This window comes from Aspergillus steynii (assembly GCF_002849105.1).
Source record: "Aspergillus steynii IBT 23096 chromosome Unknown P170scaffold_1, whole genome shotgun sequence".
Classification (NCBI taxonomy): Eukaryota; Fungi; Ascomycota; class Eurotiomycetes; order Eurotiales; family Aspergillaceae; genus Aspergillus; species Aspergillus steynii.
In genome coordinates, this window is record NW_020194398.1 from 55,816 (window position 1) to 81,003 (window position 25,188).

A 25,188-nucleotide genomic window follows, 5' to 3' on the forward strand; every position below is an offset into this window, starting at 1 on the left:
GGCCTGTATAAATAGATTAACAGCTGGGGGCCGATAAGTCCAGGGATTCTGGCCCGACGGTGGAACGTTCCATCTGCGCTGTCACCCGGTAATTTCCACGAAGGGGACGCGCAGCAGTCGATCGCTGCAGCAGTCCCCGTTTGCTGGGGCTTTCCTTCCCATTTTCCCATCGATGATTCGGATGACCTCAGAGGAGGCGTAAGCTTGGGGATTTCCGGTGCATGGGGCTGCAGCTGGGCTGCGTCGTGGCGGTGCTTCTGGCAGGATGGAGCGAGGTTCGGATGAAAAGAATTCAGTGGCATTCACGACTCGACTAACCATCGGACAGTTATTTAGAACGACTGGAGCCGCACGCCTGCAGCCTCAGTCCAAATAGAAACAAAAATCCCCGACTTTCCTCCGCGCGCCCGCCGTCAAAACGCCTCCCTGCCCGTTTTCACAGCCCGCAGAATGCCAACCGCTGCCAGCTCGTCGATTAGATTAAACAGCACCAGGTCGCAGCCTCGTCGCACGGCCAGATCGATGGTGATCGGCAGCTGCTCCGTCACCCGGGTGACCGGCGAATAATAGGGCACCTGGCCCAAGGGGATTGTGGATTCGGCGCATCTACGGGGCCGCGTTAGCTCGCTCGTTAGTCAAGGAAAGCAGCTTTGGCCGGATCACCAAGAACACCTTACCCAAACAGTGCACAGAACAGATCGCAGGGCATCGCCGTCGGATCCGGAGCCACGCCCAGTAGCGTGGCATTGGGGCCCTCGTTGAGCTCCTGCTCGCGAAAACTGGGCAACCCGCCGTTGGCTGCGTGGCAGAGCATCACCGACTGCGAGCACGAGGCCTCCGTCTCCTGTAGAACGTCGCGCTCGAACCACTCGACCGACCGGGCCTTGTCACGCAGAGCTCGAGTGTAGGCCGGCCCATTGACGACCTGCGGGTCGAACAGCTGCGTCCATTCGCGTCGCCACTGCGCGTCCACCGGTGGGAATCGGCCGGCCTCGAGGTTGGCCCACGCCGTCATCAGCGGCCTAGCGACTGCCTCGTGCTGCGACCAGAGCGTCAAGACCGTCGACGAGTTGTAGATGCGATCCCAGTTGTTTCCTCCTTCGAAGATTGACCCCGTGGTTACCGTCTGCGTCAGGTTGATACGTCGCGTCGTAAGATGGAGATGTCGCGATAGCTGAGCCACGAACCGGTCTACCAGCGCCTGGGCGGCCGGATTTGCTAAGGGGAAATACTCGACCGGATACAGAATCTGCGTGGGAAACGTGCGGGCGTCGGGCACGACCAACGGCGACAGGCCCGTGATGTTCGATTCTTGCTGCAATTCGGGGACATACCAGGCTTTGGCAAACCGCATCCACAGCCGGGGGTCGCGCGCGAAGACGCCCGCCGTATCCTGGGCCCAGTTCTGCGCCACGACGCCATCCAGCGCCATAATTCCTTGGCTCGGACGATTCCCGTATGTCCCCGACACTGCCGCCGGTCGACGCATCGAGACAGCCGTGTCGGTGCCCACGGCGACGTCAAGCCAGTCGTAGGCGGCCACCGCGCATCCGCCGCCGGAGGACGACGCTGCGCAGGTGAGATAGCCGTCGCCGCGCGGATTGAAAGGCGACTGGGCGTCGATCCAGGTCCAAGGACTGCCGCCGCCGGCAAACTGCGACGGCTTGTACTTCCCTACCAGCACGGCGCCCTGGTCGATCAGTTGCTGCAGAGCCGGGGCCGTCGCCGTTGCCACGGGGGTAATGCGCACCCATGCCAGGCTACCTGCCGACGTCTGCAGTCCGCGCATGTCGAACAGATCCTTGACGGCCACTCGCACGCCGGCCAACGGTCGGGGATCGTGGCGGAAGGGGATGCGGCTGGGTACGGGGATCAGCGGCGCCCAGTGGCGTGGACACGTCAGGGGGAGCGCCCGGAAGGCGTCACTGCCGTCCTGGGTGGCATACGCGCCGGTGACAAAGGTCCGGTAGACGTCGGGGTACAGTCGGTAGGTATCCAACAGCTCCAAAGCATTGGGAGTTACGATCGCCGTGTACGGGCCGGGCTGAAGGTCCCCGGGAGATGTGTCCGTCGCCGTGTCAAATCCCGTCGGAATGGATGCAAAGGTATCGGTATCGAGGTAGACGGTCTGAATTCCCAGAGAATGAAGGTGAGACAAGGCCATTGGATCGATTGTGGCGTTGGCGACCAACGAGGTGAGGTAGACGGCGTGAAGCAGAAATCCCGGAGACAACACGTCGTCGTCAGCCAGATAGCTGAAGACGGTCGCCTGCAGATCCTCGCCAGTGACGAAGCTCTGGTTGGTGGCCACGACAGTCAGAGGCATCACTTGGGCCGCCTCATCGCAGTCTGAAACCGCCAGGGAGGTTCGTGGGTGGGCGGCGTTGGCGAAGTAAGTGATGTTCAGCAGCTCGTAGGACAGGCCGCCGCTGGTTTGTTCGAGAATGTCGAGAGCTGAGGTGTAACAGATAGATGCGCCCAATACCAAGGCGTAGCGCATGGTGAGAGCCCTCATTCTGGCGTGGAATGGTGTGTTATGATCTCGTCTGACGCGATCAGATGGGAGGTGGTCTGCTGTTACCTGGCGAGTCGAAGGACAGCATCAGTATAAGAACACAACAGGGGATGGAGCACTCCCCACTTTCTGTCTAACAGGGTCTGAAATGAGTATGCGCAACCTCAGCCCACGCTCTGCCGTGTGTTTGTTCGTTGCGTTGGGAAGCCCGTCGCCCATTGGACCGCACGAGGCTATTCCCACGGCTGTGAATCAGGAGGCGACCGTTGCCCGCCATTGATATTGTTCTTCACGTTGCACAGAGACGGCTGCTTGCAGTCTCCCTGGGGGCTCTGTCGGGAATTATTGCCAATAGTGGCGTTCATGTCTAATGAGGGTTTCAGGGGGCCGTTCTGGAAGTCGTCGAGTGAATACGCTGACAAGAATAGCAGTGAATGAGACGGCCTGGGAGGAGCAATCGACAAGGATCTCCCAGTAGCTAGGAATCGATTTGAGTAAGAATCAACTACTTCATCGCAAAATTTGCTTCTACTCCATATATCCTTTTCCTCGTTGTGATATTCATTCCGTCACTGCTGCTACTCAGGACCCTAATCCAAGACACATGCTTCATTGTCCACACCAACTCTCCCTACCATCCTTTCTCGCTGGTTGGCGTCGGCGTCGCCAGCGCCCCGACGGGCTGGGGCACTGCCTGCAACTGCACGTCCTCGACGTCTGTGGGATCTGGCGGTGCCGGTGTCCAGCTGGCAGTGCCGTCGATCAGAGGCACCAGGGTCACCGGCGGGATATACCAGCTGCGATGGCACACGGACCACGAGGCATCGATCTGGCGCACTGCCTCGGGCAGCTGCATCCAGGGCACGTAGTCGTCGCGCACCATCGTGCAGGTGTTGCCGTCGGGCAACGGACACTGCGAGCCGCCGCGATACTGCGGCCAGGGCACGACCGTCTGCGTGTACTCACCCAGAGTCTGCGGCGCAAATTCGGCGAAGTTGAAGGGATACTCCTCGCCGATCGATGGGTATTTCGCGTTGCGATGCCCGCGCATCGACACCACGTCGGTCGGATGCACCGCGATCAACTCGTTCGAGTGATATTCACCACACTGATGCCCCGGGTGCGCCCGCCGGTTGCTCCAGGCATAGATGGAGGTGAAGGAGATGTATACACTTGGCGATTCCATCGTGTGCCCATCTACCACCGCCGTGTTGGCCGCCGGGGGTGCTGTGGGCGTCGCCTCGATCGTGGTGCCGTTTTGCAGGCACAGGTCGCCGTCGGCCGTCTCGACAGGCCAGTAGAAGACGGTGGCCGTGGCGGGCAGGAAATGACAGGCCGAACAGGGATTTTCCTCGGGATATTCCCTGGCAGGCGTCGGGCACGACCACGGCCGGATGGGTTTTGCCGTGTCCCCGTAGGTCGACGTGCTGATGGACGAGCGCCAGGCACTAGACCGGCTGCTGTAGGTCTCCCAGATGCCCACGCAGTCCTCTATCTCCAGCGTGCAGGTCGGCATGGGGGAAGGGGAGCGATACAGCGAGCTGCGTTCGCTGTAGGTGACGTCGAACGAGCTGCAAGGCCCGGTGCCGGGATAGTAGCCCGTCGCCGTCTCGCGCGGTCCCAGGGCTCGCGGCGCCCCGTCGCAGAGGGTGGTCAGCGGGCCCGTATGCGTATCGGACCAACGTTCGTCGGAAAAGGAGGTCCGACAGGCGCCGGAGCTGCTAGGATAGGAGCCGAAGGACGTCGTGGTGGCTGTCGGGCCCAACGACCACAGCTCGGTGGACCGGGCTTCATACTCAATCCATTCGGCGTTACAAGAGACTACCGATGCCTCGGGACCGTCGGTGGGCCCGTAGAAATAGTCGGTGGATGTGGGCCAGAAGATGGTCGTGTTCAGCGTGATCAGCCACTGTTTACTGGTGGTGGCGTCGGGCACTATGTGACAAAAGTCAGTGTCCGGACCGACAACGAAGACAGAAAAGGGAGAGTGAGATTAATTACTGACCAGGGGAGCTTTGCACTCCCAGTAGGAGCGACAGAATCAGTACGGCTCTCATGGTGATGATGCGCGGTGGCTGTCTCAGAGAGTCTGACTCGGATGCAGCAATTCCAAATTTATATCTCCCTCTCCCTCGTCGCTATCTATTTTATTTTCCCCATTCTCTTTTCTTTTTCTTCGTCTCTTTCTTTACCAGAAATCGGGATTTGTCTCGGAAAGGCGGATCAACTGCAAACTAAAATCTGACCAGTTCAGTTCCCCGTCCTTGACGAGCCCATCCATTGGCCGGGACTCAGATTCATGCAGGAGAAACGGGGAAATACGAGCCCCGAAAGTACCTCCATCACACTCTCCAGCAGAGTGCGCCCACCGGCAGGTGCATAGCAATCGCAACCGACCGTTCTGGCCGCTGATTTGCCTCGATTCAGTGGCATCGATAGAGAGGGGCAGAAGGTTACACCGGAGGGTCATTCGCCGGTCTGCACGACGTCAATTGAGGGGAGAGCCCCCTGGAAGGCCTCCTGCGTGACATCGGCCAGTCTGGATGAATGGAGCACTCACTAGACCTCGCATCATCCCACTATGGTGGCGGATAAATGCGAAGGAGCCTCAATGTTGGACTTTGGCTGGCTACTGGACTCTTCAACTCGGCGCCTGAATCAGGAATACGAAGCCAAGAGCAGGAATTGAATGGCAATGGACCCTTATCCAGACCAGCTACGAATGAAAAAGAATTGAAAAAAGAACAAGACCAGACCGAGAATGAATACAACACCAGCCCTAATCCGCGACTCCCGCCAAGATGCACAACGCCCTGCACGAAATCAAACACGAGCCACCCATAGAAGACGCCAAAAAATAAGCACTTGAATAACTAATCATACAAGAGGTAATCCCGTTTTATCCCTCCACCAATGGCTTGTGCTCCCCCATGTCCGGAGATGCCGCGGATCCCTCGTCCCAGTCACATCTACAATGTTTGGCGCGATAAACCAGAATGGAGATGAGACTGGCCGCCGTGCCCAGGGATTGGAAGCCCATGGCCGTCCAGGAAAGCGCCAGAAAGGCCTTACCGTGATCAGCCGTGATACCTGGGCCTTCTCCGGAGTTGTTGATCAGGCTGACGAACTGCGTGGAGATGATGTTCGCAATGATGGACGCGATACCGAGACTGACCATGCTCGTCTGCACGGGTTAGCGGTCATCCAGCTTATGATCTCACGGGGATTAGAAAGCAACAACTTACCAACAACACGAGAAACTGGATCGTCGACGGTGGCGAGAGCGGCGACGCGCTCCACGTCGTCCACAGGCTCACCGCGATGGACACGCCAGCACCCGTCGTCCCGATCACGTAGAGCACCGACATGGCCTGGGCAGTCGTCCCTATCGCGTCGAAGTCGTCGTCGATCCAGCCGGGCCACTCCATGCCGGGCAGAGGGTCGTCCGGGGACAGTCCCAACGCCGTGGCGACGGCATCGCCGGGATTGAAGCTGAATAGCAGATCGCGGTCCGAGCAGTCCGTCAGTTTGGTCACGATGCTGGTCGTGTTGGTGTCCTCCGTCAGGCACTCCTCGTTGGTTCCTTGGCAATAGGCGAGGAGATACACCTTGAAGAAGTCGGGGACGCCGTCTGGCTTGTCAGTATCGGGCAAATTCAACTAGAAATCATGAGCCGTCCGCCAGCGATAACAGGAAGAACCTGTCCGGAGAGGTCATACCGTAAGCAGATCTGCTTCAGGCAGGAATTGACGCTGCGTGCCGGCGAACAAGAGCAGCATTCCCAGGATAAAGGTAAGAAAGGAGGTGACGCTCGGGAGCAGACGAGGCAGGCTGACCTGCGCCGGGGCATATCGCGGAGGGGACATGGTGGCAGAGAGGCAGAAGGTACAGAATCACATCCAAAGATACCGGCTGAGGAGAAGGACAAATCAGCTCAACATTCGCTTCCATGGACTCATTCGCATCTTTATTCTCCGACTGAAGAACACGCAAAGGCGTGGCGGGTGTATCGCCCCCGTCTGCTTGCGGCGATTGGACTTGGGAGCACTCGAAGCAGCATCGCGTCGGATTCCATCTCCGTAATGGTCCTGCTGGAATGAAGGGGCAACGATCCGACGGTGGATCTGCGCAGCGGCCCGAAGATGGAGAGCAATAAAAGATCGAGTCGGAGATGTACGAGCGATGGGCGTCCACCACCGTCTGGCATGCGCGCCAGGAAGGGATGAAGTTTGTTAAACAGGTTGATTTGGGCGAATGCTCAGGCTTCGGGCGATTCTTGTGATGATCCCAGGTCCTTTAGGTTACACGATATGCTATCTGCCCTGCTTTCCTTCCCAAACCAGCGCCCTCTATTGAGATCGTTTCAAGGGCAGTCCGGGCCCCTTGCACCCATCAGCCTTTTCAAAATACCAGTGATGCGCGTGGAAATCCGTGAGCAACGGCAGCCCCGTGCCCGTATTGCCCTTCCAGTTCACGTTCCCTTCCAGCACTTGCACGTCCGTGGCCGCCACCGTGGCGTTGTCGCCCGAGGTGATCCAGTACTCCGGGCTGACGTGCTTGTATCCCATTGCCAGCAGGGGCAGCTTGGGGACGGGGTCATTGTTGTGAGTGAAGCGGTAGTTGTTCTTCTGATTTGTGATGAACTCGGCCAGCTTCTCGTTGCCCACGCGTGGCGAGGCGTACGCATACAGCGTGGCCTCGTAGCCCTGCGTGCGCAGGTCGGCCGCCGCGACGGTGGCGACGGCGGCACCTAGACTGTGTCCCACGACGACGACGCGGTAGTCGGCGTGCTGGCCCGTCAACTCCTTGAGGCTCTGCAGGATCTCTTTCTTTACAAAGGCCCAAGAGCTCCAGAAGCCCGCCTCAGCCAGGCAGCCGGTGCAGAGTCCCGGATCCACGAGGGGGAAGTTGGCATCGGCCAGCCAGTTGCGCACCGAGTAGGAGCCGCGGAAGGAGACGACGATGCTGGAGCGCGAGTGGTCGACGGCCACAAATCCAGCCGTGTCACTGAGAGTCGTACTGTTAGGGAATGCGTCAGTCTTATGCCTCCAACCCATCGACAACGTCCCCCGGGCTGCCTCTTACTTGGAGAACTCGATGTCCGTGACAGCGCCATTGGCCTCAACGTCGGGGCAGTTTCCGGCCCAGCAGCTCAGCTTCGTGCCGGCCGGCGGAGAGTAGTTGTCATGGCAGTAGGCAGCGGCGGCGTACTGCACCCAGAAGGCGAAATCGTCCAGCTGAGACGAGGGGACGTCTACAGGCGGTAAGCAAGTCAGATAAGAGGGCGTCGATGGGGGCAATGGTTCATCTGACCTCTGGAGGTGACCGTGGGGTGCGCGTAGCCCACGGTGGCCGCAGACAACACAGTCAACAGGCGCGAAATAGAGTACATGATGCCGGGGAGGAGGAATGGTCGGATTCCGAAGCTTCCTGCGAGTGTCACCTCAAGAGACTGGTCTACCCCTGGTAGTTGGCAGGTCGTCTTGTCAATTTAAGACCTCTGCTGCGGGCTCGGAGCCGGATGAAACAAGACATCGCAGCGCCATCCGGGGATCAGCAATCTCCACAGCCAGCAACCTCGGCATCGCGCAGGGAAACGGCGTGCCAGGGAGGATTCTCGTGTCCGGATTGAGTTTGAGATCGCCGGGCGAAGCCTTGAGTGAAAGGAGTTTACTGAGCAAGAGACGTTGATCGATCAGACGCCATGCGAGAACCATGGACACACCCATCATGGGATCCAGGCACCGATTGGAAAGCATGTATTCTTGTTCCTGGACTCAAGAATTGGACCTCGTTGAGATTTCCACGCGCGTGGCTCTCCACCGCGATCTCATTTTGCGCCTGCGAAACTGGAAACCGGGGACGAGGACGGACCAGGAATCTTTCCAGGAACCAGCCGATCGCCAGGCCAAACTTAGGGCTTGTCTCCACCGGTTCCAGACATTGACGCCAATCAGAACGACGCCGGACGACGATCCCTTCTGCTCGGGTTCGCCGGAATGGAGCCCTGGAATCCTGCATTCCACTGTGACTCCGCCAGGACCGTGCCTGACCTCGGACTCTTTCCTATGTTTGGCTTGGGGTGCATGATTGTCTTTGAAATTTGAAGCTGAAAAAGTTCACATGAAAGCCAGACTGCGTCCGTGTCCGACGGTCCGATAATAGTAGTACTCCGTTGTCATGCCTTTGACGTCGCCTGTCTCCTATGTATGGTCTATCTTCTAGTCTATTATTGCACATTAGGGGATTATTCGATCTTCTCATCCGATCCCGGCGAATCCGGGATCTCGATCCATGCAGCGTTATGCCCGCTTGACGCCGTCATCGCCCGACGGTGCCAGCCGACTCTTCCGGCGCAGTCGCGGCCCAAAGATGAGAAACAGCACTGGGATGGGAATCATCACGACGGCGATGCAGCCCAGCAACGTGCCGGCCCACTGTACGCCCAGATTATTGAACATCTGACGCGTGAAGAGCGGAAAGCAGGCGCCGACCATCGAACGCATCATCGTATTGGCGGCGAACGCCGAGGCGGCGCTATTGACATGTTAGCTGCATCCGATGCGCCATTTTCTGTCCTCGCTCATTGCTTTTGTCTTTTTTTTCTTTTCCTTTCCTTTTTTTTTTTTCTCTCTTTTTTATTTCTCCTCGTTTAGGTTTTCTTTCAGGGTCTGCACACTCACAAGTTCAAATACGAATCCAGCAGGTAGTTGAACCCCTGCATGAAGATCGACGTGATGCCAAACCCCACGAGCACGCCGGCTGCCGTGGGCGCCATCCAGTGGATGGACGGGTTATAGCCTGTCCAGCCGAACCTACATGGAGTCCGTAAGCATTGACTTCGGCTTCGACAAAAAACAAGACGGATCTTACCAGAACAAGCCGCCGGCAAACGCCACGCCGCCCACGATGCACGGCGGCAGACGCCACTCGGGCACGGGCACGTTGTTATTCGCCTCCAGCTTGCGTGCATACGCGGGCTGCAGCGACAGCACAAACGTGCTTCCGGCAATCTCGCCCAAGACCAAGCCGATGAACGGCAGTCCGCCGACGCCGAGGCCCATGCCGTGCACGCCCTGGAAGATAATGGGGTAGGCCGACAGAAGGGCATAGGCCAGCCCATAGATAAACGACCTAAGAAGACAGCGTCAGCTCAGAGCGTACCCCGACTCGCACGGGGCCGAGGGAAACCGTACATATACAAGGTCAGGAGAAAGGCGATCGGCTCGGTGAAGAGGATGCGAAAAGGACGGGCCAGGTTCTTGGTGACCAGCTCGCGGAAATCGACTTCCAACTCATCCTGCCGCGCGTGAATACCCCAGTTGCGCGTCTGGCGCCGCAGGATGCTGGCCTTGTGCGATAGCACCACTGGGGCGTAAGTCTCCTGCGCAAACAGCGCCATCAGGATCAGACTGAAGAATCCTACGAATGCGGGCACGTACAGCGTCCAGCGCCAGCCCAGGTGGCTTTCGGCCGTGAAGCCCCCCACGAAGGGCGCCGTGAAAGGGCCGGTGAAGACACTCATGGTGTACATGGCGATGGCGATGCCGCGATGGTGATTGTTGAACAGGTCCGACAGACTGGCCGGCACCAGCGCGATCACGCTGGCGGCGAAGAAGCCCGAGAAGAAGCGGGTCAGCATGACCGTCTGCGTGTCCTTGGCCGTCGCGCAGGCGATCGTGAAGATGTCAAAGCCCAGCATGCCGATGATCAGCGGCCATCGCCGGCCGATCAGCTCCGAGGCGGGCGCCCAGATCGTGGGACCGCCCGAGAAACCCAGGACGTACAGCGTCGTGCCCAGGGCGGCGACCTCCTTGCCGAATCCAAACTCCTTCATAACGCCGGGGCCGGCCGTAGCGAAGACGGCGCTGGCGTAGGCCGTAACCAGGGCACAGAAGGTCAACAGCGAGGCGATCGTCACTCTGCAGACAGACACGGCGCACGGTCAGTCTCCTGATTCCCTCTCTGCAGCGTCACGAATGTCCACATACCGTTTCTTCATGGGCCAATTCTGCGGGTGCATTGGATCGTCGGCGCCCTCGAATTCGACGACGAATCCCTCCGACTCCGGCAGCGACGGCGGATACGGTTTGCCGGCGCCCATGGGCAGCCATCGGTCGCGCGGCGTGCGACTGCGAGTCGATCCCACGGTCTGTTGCTGCTGCAGCCGATAGGTATGGATGCGCTCGAGCTCGAGCTCGTGCGCGGTGTCGCCCGGACGATCGTCGACGGCGTCAACCGACGATCGCTCGAGGTCGGGATCCGACTTTTCGGAGCATTGACTCATGATGCCGACCGAGAAAAGCTTGTCGCGGCGGGAAAAAGACCGACAGGGGAGGAAAAGTCGTAGAAAAAGAAGCGTCTTCCCGAGGTTAAGAAGCCGACGATGGCGTCTTCACCCGACCCTTATGACGGAAGATATTCGGTCTTATGACTGGCTCTGGCGACATAGCGTCCGAATGCGCTGTCCAAGCAGGGAGCAAAGAAGAAAAAAAAAGCAGCCATTGAATTGGGGTCGGAAGAATAGAGCCAATCGATCGGTCGGGTTGGCAGTCCACCGTGGCTCAATTCCGCGGTTTGGACGCCGGTGGATCCTCGCCGGTCGGATAGTCGGCATGCTCAGACTTTGCCGGAGCTTGTTTTGCTGGACTGTTCTGCAGCGTAGACTCCCGAATGTTGAATCTCGAGGATTGAAGATGGAAGATGGAAGCTGGAATGTAGTCCTCACGATCTTCCGGCGGAGGTGTCTCGTGCCGGGTCTGCTGACCTGCGCAGCCCTATCTCAATCTCTCAATCTCTGAATCTCTCAATCTCTCCATTTGCAGGTTAAACTTCATGAAAGACTCTGGCGGTCTGCATCTTCTACAGCCAACGCTCTGCTCGACGGAAATCATTCCGTCGGGTGACGCCACAGGGACCCACCAGATGCTCGCATTCTGTTTGCGTTGCTCCGGAGTTTTTCGGGGCCAAAACGCAGTCATTTTGCTAGGAATGCCAGACTTTGCCTACTATTCGTTGCTCATTATTGCCATTCCCCTTCCATCCTCACCACCAACCGCCCGCGAAAGGCCTTCGTCTGATATCTCTCCGGAACGCCCGAAATCTCCTGGCAACCGACGACCGTCAGCTGCGACCGAATGCCGTGGCGATGCACCGTCTGCATCATCTCCTCCACCTCGTCGCGCCCGGCCACATAACAGCTCCGAATCACCAGCTCGCGGAAGACGAGGAGATACGAGTCGAATTGCCACCGCTGCGCCGGGAGCCCCAGCAACACCGCCACGCCTCCGACGCGCAGCAGCTCCAGACTCCAGGCGTTGACGGCCAGCGAGTCCACGCAGTTGATCACCGCCGCTAGGCCCTCGTGGTCCGTGTGACGGAAGATGTGATCCCGGGCATCGTCGTGCGAGGAATTTACAAGTAGATCGGGTTGCAGGGACGCGGGGGCCTGGCGCGTCAGCTGCAGACTCTCGTCGCGATTGTCGATGGCCACTGCGCGATACCCCAGTGCTCTGGCAAATTGGACGCCCAGCTGGCCCAGTCCTCCGATACCCAGGATCCCCACCGTGTCCCCCGGTTGCAGGAAGGGCCGCGCCTTCATCAAGGCGCCCCAGACCGTCGCCTATGTCCCATAGATCGCGTCAGTTCAGATGATCCGCCTAGCTATAGACATCGATGCCATCGTAGAGAAGTTCTGAACGACGCAGGGAAAGAGAGAAACGGGAGACAAGTCCTACCCCAGCACACAACAACGGCGCGCCCTGTTCGAAGGAAACCGAGTCCGGCAGGGCGACGGTGGTGGCCGCGTCGGCTGCCATGTATTCTGCAAAGGCGCCGTCGTGGTGGAAGCCGCTCGTCTCGCGGCGCTCGCAGAATCGCGCATCCAGTCGACGCCATCGTCGATGCGTGGCACGACAGCCGGCACATTGGTCGCAGGCATTCTTGAAGTTCAAGATGCCCACGCGATCGCCGACCGTCCAGCCATCCGCCGCATCGCCCGCTGCGACGACCACGCCGACGGGCTCGTGCGAAGGGATCATCGGGAGCGCGCTCTGCATCTCGCCGTGCAGCACTTGGGCGTCGGAATGGCAGTATCCCGCCGCCTCGATTTTGACCAGCAGCTCGTTAGGCCGAATGCGTGGGACGGGGACGCGAGTAATCGTGTACGGTTGATCGAACTGAAGCCGTTAGCTGATCCTCGTCGTCGTTGACTGGACAGAAACGCACTTGGCTGATATGAGCCGCCCACATGGTTTCGGGGATGGATGCCATCTTGCTTGCAGTGTCGAATCGTTGGGATAGATTGTAGACGGAGAGAATGAGGCCTTAAGAATGCTGGCGATGTCCACGGTTGGAGAAGTTGGAGATTGGAGTAGGCAGCGTTAATTACCCCAACGCCGCGGTCAATCTGAGAATCACGACGTTCTTTCTCCCAGTGATCTGCAACTGCGAGCCTGATCGAGATGGGTCTTCGAGATATTGGATCATACTCCGGAGTAGACAGCAATGCTGCCTAGGGCGTGGGAAGCAAGGATCCACCGGGGCTGGGAGTAAATCGATAGTTTGTCGCCCTTGCATTGGCCCGTCCGTGTCTCCATCCTGGCCATATAAGAAGAGAGAAATCGCCGGGGAAGCAATGCAGTTCTCGGAACCCGCAACTAAATAGTTGATTCTGCGTCTCATTCCACCCCGTCATGCCCATCCTGTCGCGCGTGCGGCAGTTGACCGGCTTTGCCGTCTCTCTTATTCTTATCACAGCCGTCGCCGCCTCCCCGATTCTCTCGCGCGATGCAGAAGCAACCACCGTCTTCCAATTCCAAGCCAACGGCACGTGGATCGAAAATCTTGCCATCCTACCCGGCGGCGACTTGCTACTCACGCGCATGGACGAGCCCGAGCTTTGGAGGGCGAATCCGGCCGACGGCTCGGGGTCGCTGGTGCATCGATTCGACCAGGCCACCGCACTGATGGGCATCACACACCTGCACGACGATCGCTACGCCGTCGTGGTGGGAAACGTCACCATCGCTGACATCGGCCAGCCCACCCCGGGATCCTTCTCGCTGTGGGCAGTGGATCTGGCCGCCGACGCGCCGCAGATCAGCCCGATTGTGGCCATCCCCGAAGCCGGCTGGTTGAACGGAATGACTCGCCTGGACGACGAGTCGCGTACACTGCTAGTGGCCGACTCGCGCAACGGGGTCATCTGGAAAGTCAAGCCCTCGTCTGGAGAATATGAAGTCGCGCTCTCGGGTCACTCGCTCGAGCCGAATGCCCAGTCCCTGGGGGTGAATGGCGTCCATGCGGTGGGAATGACGGTGTATTATACCTCCAGTTCACTCAGCTCACTCTTCCGAGTCGCTCTCGACGCTCAAGGGCATGCTGCCGGTCCTGTGGAAACCGTGGTTGCCAGTGACCCTCCGTCCGATGACTTTGCCCTGGCGTCCGACGGGACCGCATACCTCATGGCGAACGGGAACAATCTGGTTCAACGAGTCTCGTCCACGGGGGAGTTGTCCACGCTGGCAGGGAGTAAGGACTCCTCGCTGGTTGCCGGTCCCAGTGCTGGCCAGGTCAGTGCCGATGGCAGCATCTTGTACGTGGTGACCTGTGGCGGACATATCGCTCCTCCGCAGGGCAGGCAAGAGCCGGCCAAAGTCGTGGCCATCAAGCTGTAATCCAGGAACACGAACAGACCGTTGTTGGTTGAATATATAATGCTAGTTTCGATTTCATAGAGAAGAACGATTCATCCTGCAGGAATAAGGAGGCGAGCATATTGCCGCATCCAACTGCACGAAAAACTGATATTACTTGTGTGTATTTATAAATGCTAAGAGACCGAATGGCTTTCGGTGACTGCAACCATCGGGCCTCCTACCAAGGCAGCTGTAGACTACGTTCACCTGGACGGCCGCGAGTTCAGACGACCACCAATCACCGAGGTCAGAGTGCCCACGGCCTCCGATCCCAGATATGAAATGGCGCTACCTTTGAGGTCCATCAGCGGCACGGCGGTCGTGCGACAAGAGTCGGGGTTGGCAACCTCGTGGCCGGCCAATCGATCTGCCAGCCACTGCAGCGCGTTGACCGACCCGAACACGGCCGTGGTCAAATGCTCCGCGGCCAGGATGCGGTGGTACTCAATGCTGGCGGAGTCGTCGCAGTAGCGGTGCACCAGCTCGTCCGTGTCGGCGATCGGACTGATCTCATCCAACGCGCCCTTGTAGACGTACATCGGCATCCGGGGCACACCCGCCGAGCCCATCTGGCCGGCGGAACCCAGGATGGACGAAGGTACGGCGTCGGTAAACGAGGCCTTGCCGCGCAGGAAGTAGCGGAAGATATCGTTCAACATGCCGCCCGCGAATTCGCCCAGCACGCAGCTGTCCGCCGAGCCGTAGAACTGGTGCCGGCTAGCCTCGATCAGATTCTCGCCCAGCCATCCGTGCAGCTCCTCGTAGGCCTTGGCGATGCCGATCACAATGACGAAGGCGGCGCCCGAGAAGGGACCCTTGTTGATGGTGTCGATGGCCGAGGTGAGATTGGGCAACAGCCCGCCGATCGCCGCACCTTCGAAGTGTAACTCAGGTGCGTACGAGGGCTGCAGCTCGGCCGCCCATTCGCAGGCCAACGCGCCCCCGGAGTATCCCCACATGGCATATCGAGCGTTCTGCGCAAGTCCCAGCGCCGGGCCCTCGCGCAGGGCGACGCGCACCGAGTCTAGCGTCGCGTATCCCGCCAGGTAGCCCGCCGCAAACTGTGCGTCCAGACCTTCGTAATCGGACGTGATCACCCACCAGCCTTGCTGTAGAGCAGCCGAAAGCTACGCAGAGACCGCCGTTAGCCAATGCGCCCGGAAAAGGCAGTATTTGAACGGTTTTTTTCCGCCAGGAAACAACTTACAAAGGCGAGATCCATGGGCTGCGTCATGTTGGGCATCAGGTCTCCATTGCCATGGGAGGACCCGTGGCGAAGAGTATAGGAGGGACTGCAATCCGGATTGTTCGCATCGTAGAACGTCTCGTAGGCCAGCAGCTTGCTTGGGTCTGAATTGTGCGGCACGATCAGGGTGGCTGCGGCGGCAATGGGTTTGCCCACGCTGTCGGTCGTGCGATAGAGATACTGATGCACCAGCTCCACGGAAATGGGCATGCCCACCGGCGTGTAGGGCTCCAGCTCGCTGGCAACCGGACGAGCACGGATCGTTTCGCCGGGTGCGTATGCGCTGATGTTCTCGGGTTGGCGATACCAGGGATCTTGACTAGGAGGAACAAGGGCCGAAGTCATTGATGTCAGGCACGCGGCCCACAGGCCTGCGCGGAGCAGACTGATAATCATCGTAATCGAAATGAAGCAAAGGAGGGACGGGTGTGAGATTTCAATGAAAGACTAGGGGTGAGTAAATCACACGGATACTGAAGAGGAAGGGAGGTCTACAGGGTCATGATGAACGAAAGAAAATTAAATGCTGGGATTAGAAACTTCAGGGAGAGCAGACTTTGCGGTATAGGCGAGCGTGGAGCCTTATAGCAGATCGATCAGGTAGTCGAACTCAAACAACATGGTTTCCATTGAAGTCTCATTGGGCCTCCAGGTCGATGTCTCCACGACGGTCGATGTTGGATTATATCTCCGTGAGACCTACCCGACACCTGTCCACCTCCCTAGGAACAAAAGGCTACCGTTGACCCCATTGACAGTGATGATTGACTGTCCATGTTCACTCCATCTGAGAGACAGACAACTCAACTCCCGAAGTCATCGTCGACCCGGTCCGCTCGGGAGTTCACCGAGTGGATCTTATTTAGATTGCGTTCCGCAACTTTTCGCGATCTTCATGCCACTAAGCACGGCGCAGGAAGTGATCGTCTTCCCCCGTGTTGATCCGTGTATTGGTTGGGCTCGTGTCCCTGACTCGAAGCCTCAAAGGGTTGGTGAACCTGGGTTCGATCGATAGATATTCGATAGTCGGTTTTGGACACTTGGGTGGACTATTCGCGCCTCTCCGTCTCCACCAGTCCTCGTTAGTTCTTCCTCGCAAATACACAAATAGAAACAAGAATTCAAATTTGAATAAATTTATATGTCAAACCCGCAGTCCATTGACACTACAGGGGCAGACCACGAAAGGCACGACGCTTTAGGACGTCGCGAATAAACGCTCGGAGCTGAGTCTCGATATGAACACAGAGAACGGTCTTCTATGAAAACTCCAGTGGAGCGGCCAGGCAAAACCTTGGGGTATAGGCCAGATCTGATTGCGCTTATGCATAGTCTTAAGGGATGCAATATGGGTTTCTCTGGGCCATTTGTGCATCGCGGGTATTCCGCGCGTGGCGTAGACAAGGATGAATTCAAGTTATATCTGTTCTGACAGCTAGAGACCTGACAAGGCGTCGTACTGCTCTTGCGTGACGGGGAGCACGGATCCATGTCTCATAAAGGTCAAATCGCTGGACGAGTCTCTGGCAAACTCGCCCGAGGTTACGTCGGTTGATTCCCACGCCGCAATTCCGGGGCTGCTGCCGACTCGGTCGCAGAGCAGATACGCCTTGCCCTCTTCCACGTTGTCCCAGAAGGCATACGGTCCCTCGTAGCTGGCACTGTCCCGCACGCTGCCCGTCGGCGCGGCCCAGTCGCCAAAGAGACCGTCGTTGCTCACTTCCACGACGGGGCTCGTGGTGTTGCCGTCGACGTAGAAGCGCAGGAAAGTATCGTCATCGACCGGCAGGAAGGCCAGGTCAATCACCGTGCTGGTCTGATGATCGATGTAGGTCTTGGGCTCGCCGAAGGTGCGGAAGTCGCTAGTATATGCATAACGAAGGACGTGGGTGGTCGTCGGATCCCCGGTGTGGTCCGGGTCGTCGGAGGCATACTACGCATCAGCCTCGTTAGCTGGATATCCTTTCGCAGCCGGATCCGGCGCATGAGAGATGAGAACTTACAAATTGGGATGCCCAATGCACCAGGTATTGCTCTGTCGTCGTCAGCCTCATTACAGGTCCTCATCACGGCGTTCCCATCCAAGGAGCATACCTTGAGACGCATCCCACACGGCGTCCGGAGCCCACACCATGCCGGCCGTTTCGTCCTCGACCGTCACCAATCTCTCGTCGGTCCAGTTGACCAGATCGGTGCTCTCCCAGACGAAGATTCCGCGCGACCCCGTCCGCACGGCATCCCCCCAGTTGGTCTGCTTTCGTCAGTCTTCCCATCCAATCGACTGACCGTCCCCGAGGCTGACTTACCGATCCGATATCCAGGTCGGTGCCGATGATGTAGTACTTGCCGGCGTCATCGCCGACGCCGGCGATGATGGAGGCGTCGCGAATGGCCTTAGAGCCCAGGGTGGGCGACAGGACGGGCTTGCCACCGTTGATGGTCTCAAAATCCAAGGGGGCGTCGTTGTCGCTCAGGGAAAAGTAGACGCTCTCGTCGTCGGTGGTCCAGTAGACCCCCAGGTAGCCCACCTTGTCGGCATCGGCCTTCTTCCGAAGGGCGCCAGTCGAGGGTCGAGGCATGGCCAGGGCCAAGGGGGCCAGGGCCACGAGGGCCGTCATGCAGGTCGCAAGGGTCTTCATCGTCGCGGGCAGTCTTGATGTCTGGGATCGTGATGCAGGCGATGAGGAGGACGCACCCCCGAGGCATATTTATAGCATGCGTCGGCGGGCATCGAGTCGTGGCATGATGCAATCGCCAAGGCGAGGCGATGCAAAAATTGTCCGGCGTTCCCCTCAGCGAGGCAGGAGCATGAAGCTCTGTAAGGGAGGGGAGCTGCCGATCGCGGACGGGGCATCCAGATATCGCAATTCTCCGACGGGGTGAAGAAGGCAGAGGCGAAGGAATTGATTGAACATTCAACCGACTTTCCGGGGGGGATCTTGGCACCCCGCATGAAGGATAGCAGTAGGCGTGTAGAAGGGGGTGGGGAAGATTGAGTATGGAGAGGATTGAGAGTGGGTTTAGTTCGGAGTCGTATGGATGATGGATTGTGGATGACAAAAGACAATGGAATTGGCTTTCGGGACGTCTTTCAAGCGACGGAGATGGAAGCAAGAAAAAGATGAAAGATGAAAGAAGGAAGAAGGAAGAAGAAAGAAGAAAGAAGAAAGAAGACGGACTGTTGAAGATGAAACCATCCAAGGCCGATGCCTGCATGCCTGCATGCCTGAATGCCTGTATGCCTGTATGCCTGAATGCCTCGGTTCTCATGCCTGGGTGCCTGGGTGCCTGAGTCTGAAACGAATGCCTTCATGCCTTCATGCCTCGCTGCCTCGCTGCCTGCAGGTACTTCCGGGGTACCGCCGCTGCCGCGGGTGGCCGCCCGGCAGCGCAAGTCACCGGCGAGTCCCGACCGGGTTGCGGCCTGAATCGGGGCATTTACGAGCGACCAAAAGGAAGAAAAGAAAGCAAAGACAAAGAGCCAAATCGCCAGAGAACGAAGACTCCAAAGTGGTCAAGACGCAAAGCGGAAAGGCGAAGGTGCGGCTCTGCCGGATCCTCCTGACTCGACCGTCTCTCTTCTCTTCTCTCTCTTCTCTCTCTTCTCTCTCTTCTCTTCCCTTCTCTCCTTCTCCTCTCCTTCTCCTCTCTTCTCGGTCTCTTCAGTCCACCCACTTTCTTTCTTTCTCATCTCCCTCTTCCTCTCTCTCTCTCTCTCGCTTCCTCCTTTTCTACTCCCTTCATCTCCCTCCTCGCGAATGCCGCTCTTTACCCCCTCGACGTGACTCGCTCTGCCGCCCTTCGCATCTCCACTTTATTATTGATTGATTTCCCCACCGTGGAATGAAGTGAACGTGGGCTTTTTTTGACCCTGGCCGCTGTTGAGCCTCTCTCGTCTTCGCTTTCTCCCTCCCCCGAGCCTCGCCTGCCTGCCTCGCCTGCCGACCGTCAGCATGGCTCACTATCAGAATGGCCATCCGGTCTATGGCCAGCCAAATAGTCCCTCCTCGTCCGCCGCCCAACCTGCCCGCTACGCCTCCAACCACAATCCGCCGCTGCGCCGCATGCCCAGCTACGACGTCGGCGACGACGCCGCCCTCTCTGCCCACAACGCTCGCTCCGCCGACGCCGCCAACGGTCAATACGGCGCCTGGGCTGCCGAGGGCTACGGCCGGGCTGACCCCCGGTATTCCCAGCTCCCCGCGGCCACGTCGCCCCAGGTGCCGCGGAGTCGGGGCTCCTCGCACTCCGCCTACCAGTATCAGTATACCTCGACGCTGGCCTCGCCCACCCAGCCCGCCTACAACCCGCAGCAGTACGCCGTCCCGTCCACCCCGTCGCAGCTGGGCTACAATCCGCTGGCCTACTCGGGCTCCGGCAGCAGTGCCTACGCCGCCGCTTCGGCCGGGGGCAGCGCTGCTGCCGGCCATCAGCCTTACAATCCCGCCGCCTACTCGCAGGCTCCTCCGACGCCCCTGACCTACCCCCCGCCACATCCACACCTGCCGCCGCCGCCGCCGCCCCGGGGCACCGAGCATCCTTACGGAGGACGTCCACCCCCGGCCGGCTCCTACGGATTCTCTGCCCCGCAGTCGACGCTGCCGTCCGCGTATCCCCTGGGCTCGCCGTCCACCCCCAGTGCTGCCTATGCCGTTGGAGGAGCCCTGGCCGCGGGCGGGCTCGGCTCGACGGCCTACTCGACCGGTCACTCCCCCTACCTGCCTCAGTCACCTCGTCGCTCGGAGAGCACAATCGCTGCCGCCGTCGGGGACGATCAGCCGCCGCCGCCGCCCGCTCATGCCACTGCCGGCGACGACCCCTTTCGCAAGCGATTGAGTTTCACCCGTCCAGGTTCCGGCCGCTCGCTTCCTACGCCGCCCACGCAGCATAGTCAGTCGCCGCACTCGCCACACTCGCCGCGCCGCGCCGAGACCTTGACCCGGCATCCGCAGGCCCGGCCGTTGCCCGGGCCTCCTGTCGACGCCGACGCCGCTAGTACCTCGAGGACGAACGGGGCCGGCCATTCGCCGTTCGACGACGCGGCGGACGATTTCCAGGCCGCTGACCGTCCGCTGTCCGGGGCCATGCGCCAGAGGATTGGACCCCTCCACGTGGACACGCAGCACAACCCCTTCCGGGGCGATGGCGAGATAGCGCAGCACGACGCGACCGGCCTGCGCCTGTCGCCCGACGAGCGTCACACGCACACCAATGGGAACATGGCGACGGGCACGGGCCAGTACGTCAACTACGACGCCTACAGCGACGACAGCGACGCCGAGGCGGCCGCCGGACTGGCCATGTTGCAGATGGCGGACGAGGAGGAGAAGGCGCAGGCCGAGCGGCTGCAGGAACGATCTCGCCGCGAGACCAACGCCTCGATCATCAGTGCCTACGCATCGCATCCGTCCGGCGGCGCCGCCTCGCCACACCCGGACACCCGGCCGGACGACGGCGCCCTATATGGTGCCGGCTATCGACGCTCCCAGTACGGCGAGATGGGATATCATCGGGACGAGGCGGTGCCGGCGGCAAACGGCCCTGACCGGGACCGCCTCATGGCCACGTCCGGCTCGCTGCGCAGCTCCAACGTATCGTCCGACGATCGGGCCGAGTACTCGGACGACTACGACTATCCGCCCGTCGCCGACGACGATCGCGCCGCCGCCGCCTACCCCTTCCAGCCGCTGCCCTCGCACGCGCGCGTGGACGCCGGCGGCACGGGCGGCCTGTCGGAGCCGGGGGCGTACGGGCGCCGCATGAGCTTCGATTACGGTGAGGAGGCGGAGACGCCGCCCATCCAACATTCGCAGCATTCGGACAGCGAGGGATCGGAGCGTGGCGACGAGCCCGAGGATCTGTTCTTTCACCCGGGCATGCGACCCCTGCCTCCCGCACCTGTGGAACCGGCGAACAACGCGCGCCTGATGCCGCATCTGATGCCGGCCGGCACGTACCGGCACGCGGAGCAAGAGGACTGGCAATCGGCTTCACAGTATACTCCCTCCTACCTCCCAGTTGCTGCAGACTCGTACAGGCCGACCGTGTCCGCCTCCTCTCAAGTTCCACGGTCGACGTCCTTGTCGAGCCATCCGATTGGACCGCGTACTGACCCCCCTATCAGGTCCAAAACCGACGCTGATCGGGCCAAGTACCGGCAGCAGCAGCAGCAGCAGCAGGAGCAGGAGCTGCTGTCGCTGCGCCCGGAATCTGGCTCGCTGCAGCTGGACGCGCAGACGGCGGCCGCCATGGCCCTGGACCTGCCCACCATCCCCGCCGGCCGTCGCAAGAAGTTCAACCCGACCAAGTTGAGCTCGGAGCAGTTCCGCCGCTGCACCGAGCCCTGGGCGCTGAGCGCCGTGCTGGCCTGGATCCGCGAGCTGAGCGAGGACGAGACCGACCTGAAGGAGCAGGCCATCGTCGAGGCCCTCGTCGCGCTCTTCACCCACAAGGTGCCGACCATGAACATGGCCGACGCCGAGACGCTGGCCGCCCGCGTCGTCGCCAACATGCTGGCCGAGGAGGCCCTGGTGAAGGAGGAGGAGTGGGTCAAGTTCGGTCCCGGCTCTCTCTCGGGCGTGCTCTTCCAGATTACCGGCACCGGCTGCTACTCGTCCCTGCTGCACGAGCAGGAAGGCGAGGCCTTCGGCCGCTGCTACTCCTACCACTGCATGCGCACCCTGAAGAAGGTGAACCTGAAGGCGCAGATAATGGAGCCGCAGAAGAAGGCCGAGGACTGGGTGACGTTCTACAAGGTCCCCAAGGAGGTCTGGGAGCCCTACCCGAAGAAGGAGATCGACCGCCAGAACAACCTGCACGAGGTGGTGACCACCGAGGATTCCTTCATCGGCCAGCTAGACGTGCTGCGCGATCTCTACCGCGACCAGCTGCTCAGCATGCAGCCTTCCATCATCCCGCCCAAGCGCCTGAACAAGTTCCTGCACGACGTCTTTGGCAAGGTCGACTCCGTCAAGCGCGTCAACGAGGACCACCTGCTGGCGCAGCTCAAGTACCGCCAGAAGGAGCAGGGTCCCTTCATCGTCGGCTTCAGCGATATCTTCCGCGAGTGGATCCGCAAGGCGAAGTCCGTCTACGTCGACTACGCCGCCACCTTTCCCCATGCCAACTACCTGGTGCGCAAGGAGGCCGAGCGGAACATCCACTTCCGCCAATTCCTGAACCAGGCTCGCGACCACAAGCTCTCGAACCGGCTCAGCTGGGACACCTACCTCAAGGCCCCCATCACGCGGATCCAGCGCTACACCCTCCTGCTCTCCACCGTCCACAAGAACATGCTGAAGGATAGCGAGGAGAAGGCCAACGTGGCCCAGGCCATCGAGGAGATCAAGCTGGTCGCGCTGGAGTGTGACAACAAGGTCGGCGAGATGAGCAAGAAGGTGGACCTGATGGAGCTGTCGTCCAAGCTGCAGCTGCGGCCGGAGATGAAGAATGAGGTCGAGCTGAACCTGGAGCATCTGGGCCGCGAGATCATCTTCCGAGGCGACCTGCAGCGACCGGGCACTCGCACCCGCTTCCTGGTGGACACCCATGCCATCCTCCTCGATCACTACCTGGTCCTGGCCAAGGCCGTCACGGCCCGGGACCCCTCGCGCACCGTCAAATACGAGAGCTACGACGTCTCCAAGCTGCCCATCCCCATGGATCTCCTGGTCCTGGAAAGCGCCAACGAGGATCCGGTGGTCAAATCGTCGGTGCGTGGCGTCGCGACGGTGACGCCGCCCCAGGCCGCCACGCGAGGCACCGGTGCCGTGCCCTCTCCCTACGCCGCCGGCGGCACGTCGGCGCTGGTGCCCACCACGGTGCTGGAGAACTCCAAGGACGACAAGATCCTCTACCCCTTCAAGATCAAGCACCTGGGGAACGCGGGCACGTACATCCTCTACGCCTTTTCTGCCCAGAGCCGGCAGGATTGGTGTGATAAGATCACCGAGGCGAAGACGAAGCATGCGGCCGCCCTCTACACCCAGAATGCCGAGCCCTTCCGGCTTCGTGTGCTGGCGGACACGGCCTTTGCCAACTCGGATTTCTCGCCCTCGAGGTCGGTCACCATCGACGGCACCCCCCTAGACCGCGCCATCAAGGAAGTCGAGCTGCGGTATCCCGCGGCCAGCCCCCGGCCTCAACCAGTCTGCAGGACGGCCGTCCACTGTGCTACCGTTTTTCAACAGCCTCCCGGTCGAATGATGTGTGCCATCGGCACCGATTATGGGGTCTACATCTCCGATTACAATGACCCTCGGGGTTGGATTCGGGTATGCTTCCTTGACCCAGATAACTCCGTCGTGGACTCTTCGGGACCACCATGCTAACTTGTCTCAGGCGATCCCGATTGTACGCGTGACTCAGATCGCCGTCTTTGAGGAATTCAACGTTTTACTTCTTATCGCTGACAAGTCCTTGATCGCCTACCATCTGGACGTGGTATGCCCTGCCAGCGGCGTCCAAAACCAAACCACCAGCGATTCTGCCCGACGCGCACCGCAAAAGCTCTCGGGGAACCGAGAAGTGGGTTTCTTCGCTGCAGGCCATATGAAGGATCGTACCCTGGTCATGTACAAGAAACGGGATGGATTGTCGTCCACGTTCAAGGTATGTCTGATGCGCCGTTTTGGTGTGATCTGTGAATCCGAGTCGCTAACGCAGCCCCTCCCCCATCCAGGTTATGGAACCAGTCCTGCAGAAATCGTCCTCCAGCAAGACGCGCTTCTTCCATTCTCGTCGCTCGCAGACGGAGTTCTTCCGCGAGTTTGACGAGTTCTACATCCCGGCCGAAAGCTACGGCATCAACATGTTCCATTCCTCGCTAGCAATTTCCACCCAGCGCGGAATCGAGATCCTCACGCTTGACAAGAAACAGACCTGGTCGGTCCCGGATTTCCGATCGGAGGCTCCGGAGGCGCAGGCCCATCTGACCGGCATTGCCACTCGGATCAGCAACCTCCGGCCGTTGGGCATGTTCCGGTTGAGCGACAGCGAGTTCCTCGTTGTCTATACCGAATGTGCTGTGTACGTGAACAAGCATGGCGACGTCTCCCGTAGCGTGGTCATGGAATTTGTGGGACGGTCTCATTCCGCCTGTCTGTACGGGAAATTCTTGATTCTCTTCAATGAAGACTTTGTCGAGGTCCGCAATGCCATGAATGGACGTCTGCGTCAGGTCATCCCGGGTCATAACGTCGTTCTCCTCGACGACGGCAGCAGCATGCCTGGTTCCGGAGCCAACAGTGTCCCCACCTCTGCAGGCGGTGCCGTGAACTTGTCCAGCGGCTTGTCTAACGGCGGCTCCATGGCCAGCAGCGGACGAACGGTCAAGATCTGCATGCAGCACCCCGAGCACGAACGAAGTTTGATCATTCTCGAACTGATTGAGAACGAGGACCAGAAAGATTGATCTGGAGTCCTTGCCTTGCGTGCTTCTGCTGCATGTCTTCCGGAATTATCTCCATCCCTTCCCTCTCATTTCTTCCCTTCCCTCTTCATTCTTTTTTTTTTTTTTTTTTATTATTATTTTTTACTTTGATGTCTATCTATACCCGCGCCCGTTCATGCCAAGCATCTCACTGCAATTTCTTCGAGTCCTGATCAGAACTCGCGGTTGGCTTATCGGTCGATGTCTTCTTATTCTTTCCCTAACTTTTATACCCCCTCCTTCCTTGCTAGGTTTCTTATTTCTGATTTCTTCTTTCCCGCTTTTCTTTCCCGCTTTC

General features: G+C 59.6%; 10 protein-coding genes across 10 annotated transcripts; 2 read left to right on the forward strand and 8 right to left on the reverse strand.

Annotated features, from left to right (window-relative positions):
- Window positions 1–327: 327 nt before the first annotated feature.
- Window positions 328–2,500, reverse strand: P170DRAFT_460009 (amidase family protein; the record flags this gene model as incomplete). Its single annotated transcript, XM_024851902.1, has 2 exons — window positions 328–606; window positions 678–2,500. 2 exons carry the CDS (start codon window positions 2,498–2,500, stop codon window positions 414–416), a joined length of 2,016 nt encoding a protein of 671 aa, XP_024708912.1. The 3' UTR covers window positions 328–413.
- A 646-nt stretch (window positions 2,501–3,146) lies between these two features.
- P170DRAFT_469099 (uncharacterized protein) lies at window positions 3,147–4,572 on the reverse strand (the record flags this gene model as incomplete). The annotated part of the gene is made up of 2 exons (XM_024852594.1): window positions 3,147–4,450; window positions 4,521–4,572. 2 exons carry the CDS (start codon window positions 4,570–4,572, stop codon window positions 3,147–3,149), a joined length of 1,356 nt encoding a protein of 451 aa, XP_024708913.1.
- Window positions 4,573–5,414: 842 nt separating this feature from the next.
- Window positions 5,415–6,381, reverse strand: P170DRAFT_420448 (uncharacterized protein; the record flags this gene model as incomplete). The annotated part of the gene is made up of 3 exons (XM_024847296.1): window positions 5,415–5,699; window positions 5,761–6,174; window positions 6,235–6,381. The coding sequence occupies 3 exons, from the start codon at window positions 6,379–6,381 to the stop codon at window positions 5,415–5,417; spliced, it is 846 nt and encodes a 281-aa protein (XP_024708914.1).
- A 483-nt stretch (window positions 6,382–6,864) lies between these two features.
- On the reverse strand, window positions 6,865–7,907 carry P170DRAFT_441902 (lipase family protein; the record flags this gene model as incomplete). The annotated part of the gene is made up of 3 exons (XM_024850424.1): window positions 6,865–7,534; window positions 7,601–7,769; window positions 7,829–7,907. The coding sequence occupies 3 exons, from the start codon at window positions 7,905–7,907 to the stop codon at window positions 6,865–6,867; spliced, it is 918 nt and encodes a 305-aa protein (XP_024708915.1).
- Window positions 7,908–8,711: 804 nt separating this feature from the next.
- P170DRAFT_196 (MFS transporter) lies at window positions 8,712–11,169 on the reverse strand. The gene is made up of 5 exons (XM_024842734.1): window positions 10,507–11,169; window positions 9,712–10,437; window positions 9,389–9,649; window positions 9,199–9,330; window positions 8,712–9,052 (listed from the first exon to the last, which is right to left on the reverse strand). The coding sequence occupies exons 1-5, from the start codon at window positions 10,800–10,802 to the stop codon at window positions 8,818–8,820; spliced, it is 1,650 nt and encodes a 549-aa protein (XP_024708916.1). The 5' UTR covers window positions 10,803–11,169; the 3' UTR covers window positions 8,712–8,817.
- A 368-nt stretch (window positions 11,170–11,537) lies between these two features.
- On the reverse strand, window positions 11,538–12,787 carry P170DRAFT_343728 (zinc-dependent alcohol dehydrogenase; the record flags this gene model as incomplete). Its single annotated transcript, XM_024843418.1, has 3 exons — window positions 11,538–12,137; window positions 12,253–12,693; window positions 12,743–12,787. 3 exons carry the CDS (start codon window positions 12,785–12,787, stop codon window positions 11,538–11,540), a joined length of 1,086 nt encoding a protein of 361 aa, XP_024708917.1.
- A 422-nt stretch (window positions 12,788–13,209) lies between these two features.
- On the forward strand, window positions 13,210–14,193 carry P170DRAFT_460015 (uncharacterized protein; the record flags this gene model as incomplete). Its single annotated transcript, XM_024851903.1, has 1 exon — window positions 13,210–14,193. The coding sequence occupies one exon, from the start codon at window positions 13,210–13,212 to the stop codon at window positions 14,191–14,193; it is 984 nt and encodes a 327-aa protein (XP_024708918.1).
- Window positions 14,194–14,374: 181 nt separating this feature from the next.
- On the reverse strand, window positions 14,375–15,900 carry P170DRAFT_504559 (putative lipase 2 precursor). The gene is made up of 2 exons (XM_024854210.1): window positions 15,422–15,900; window positions 14,375–15,341 (listed from the first exon to the last, which is right to left on the reverse strand). Exons 1-2 carry the CDS (start codon window positions 15,854–15,856, stop codon window positions 14,418–14,420), a joined length of 1,359 nt encoding a protein of 452 aa, XP_024708919.1. The 5' UTR covers window positions 15,857–15,900; the 3' UTR covers window positions 14,375–14,417.
- A 995-nt stretch (window positions 15,901–16,895) lies between these two features.
- Window positions 16,896–18,039, reverse strand: P170DRAFT_346811 (glycoside hydrolase family 43 protein; the record flags this gene model as incomplete). Its single annotated transcript, XM_024843588.1, has 4 exons — window positions 16,896–17,393; window positions 17,464–17,495; window positions 17,555–17,711; window positions 17,767–18,039. The coding sequence occupies 4 exons, from the start codon at window positions 18,037–18,039 to the stop codon at window positions 16,896–16,898; spliced, it is 960 nt and encodes a 319-aa protein (XP_024708920.1).
- A 1,054-nt stretch (window positions 18,040–19,093) lies between these two features.
- P170DRAFT_371733 (putative Rho guanyl nucleotide exchange factor) lies at window positions 19,094–24,994 on the forward strand. The gene is made up of 3 exons (XM_024845180.1): window positions 19,094–23,733; window positions 23,801–24,070; window positions 24,141–24,994. Exons 1-3 carry the CDS (start codon window positions 19,414–19,416, stop codon window positions 24,870–24,872), a joined length of 5,322 nt encoding a protein of 1,773 aa, XP_024708921.1. The 5' UTR covers window positions 19,094–19,413; the 3' UTR covers window positions 24,873–24,994.
- The last annotated feature ends 194 nt before the right edge of the window (window positions 24,995–25,188 follow it).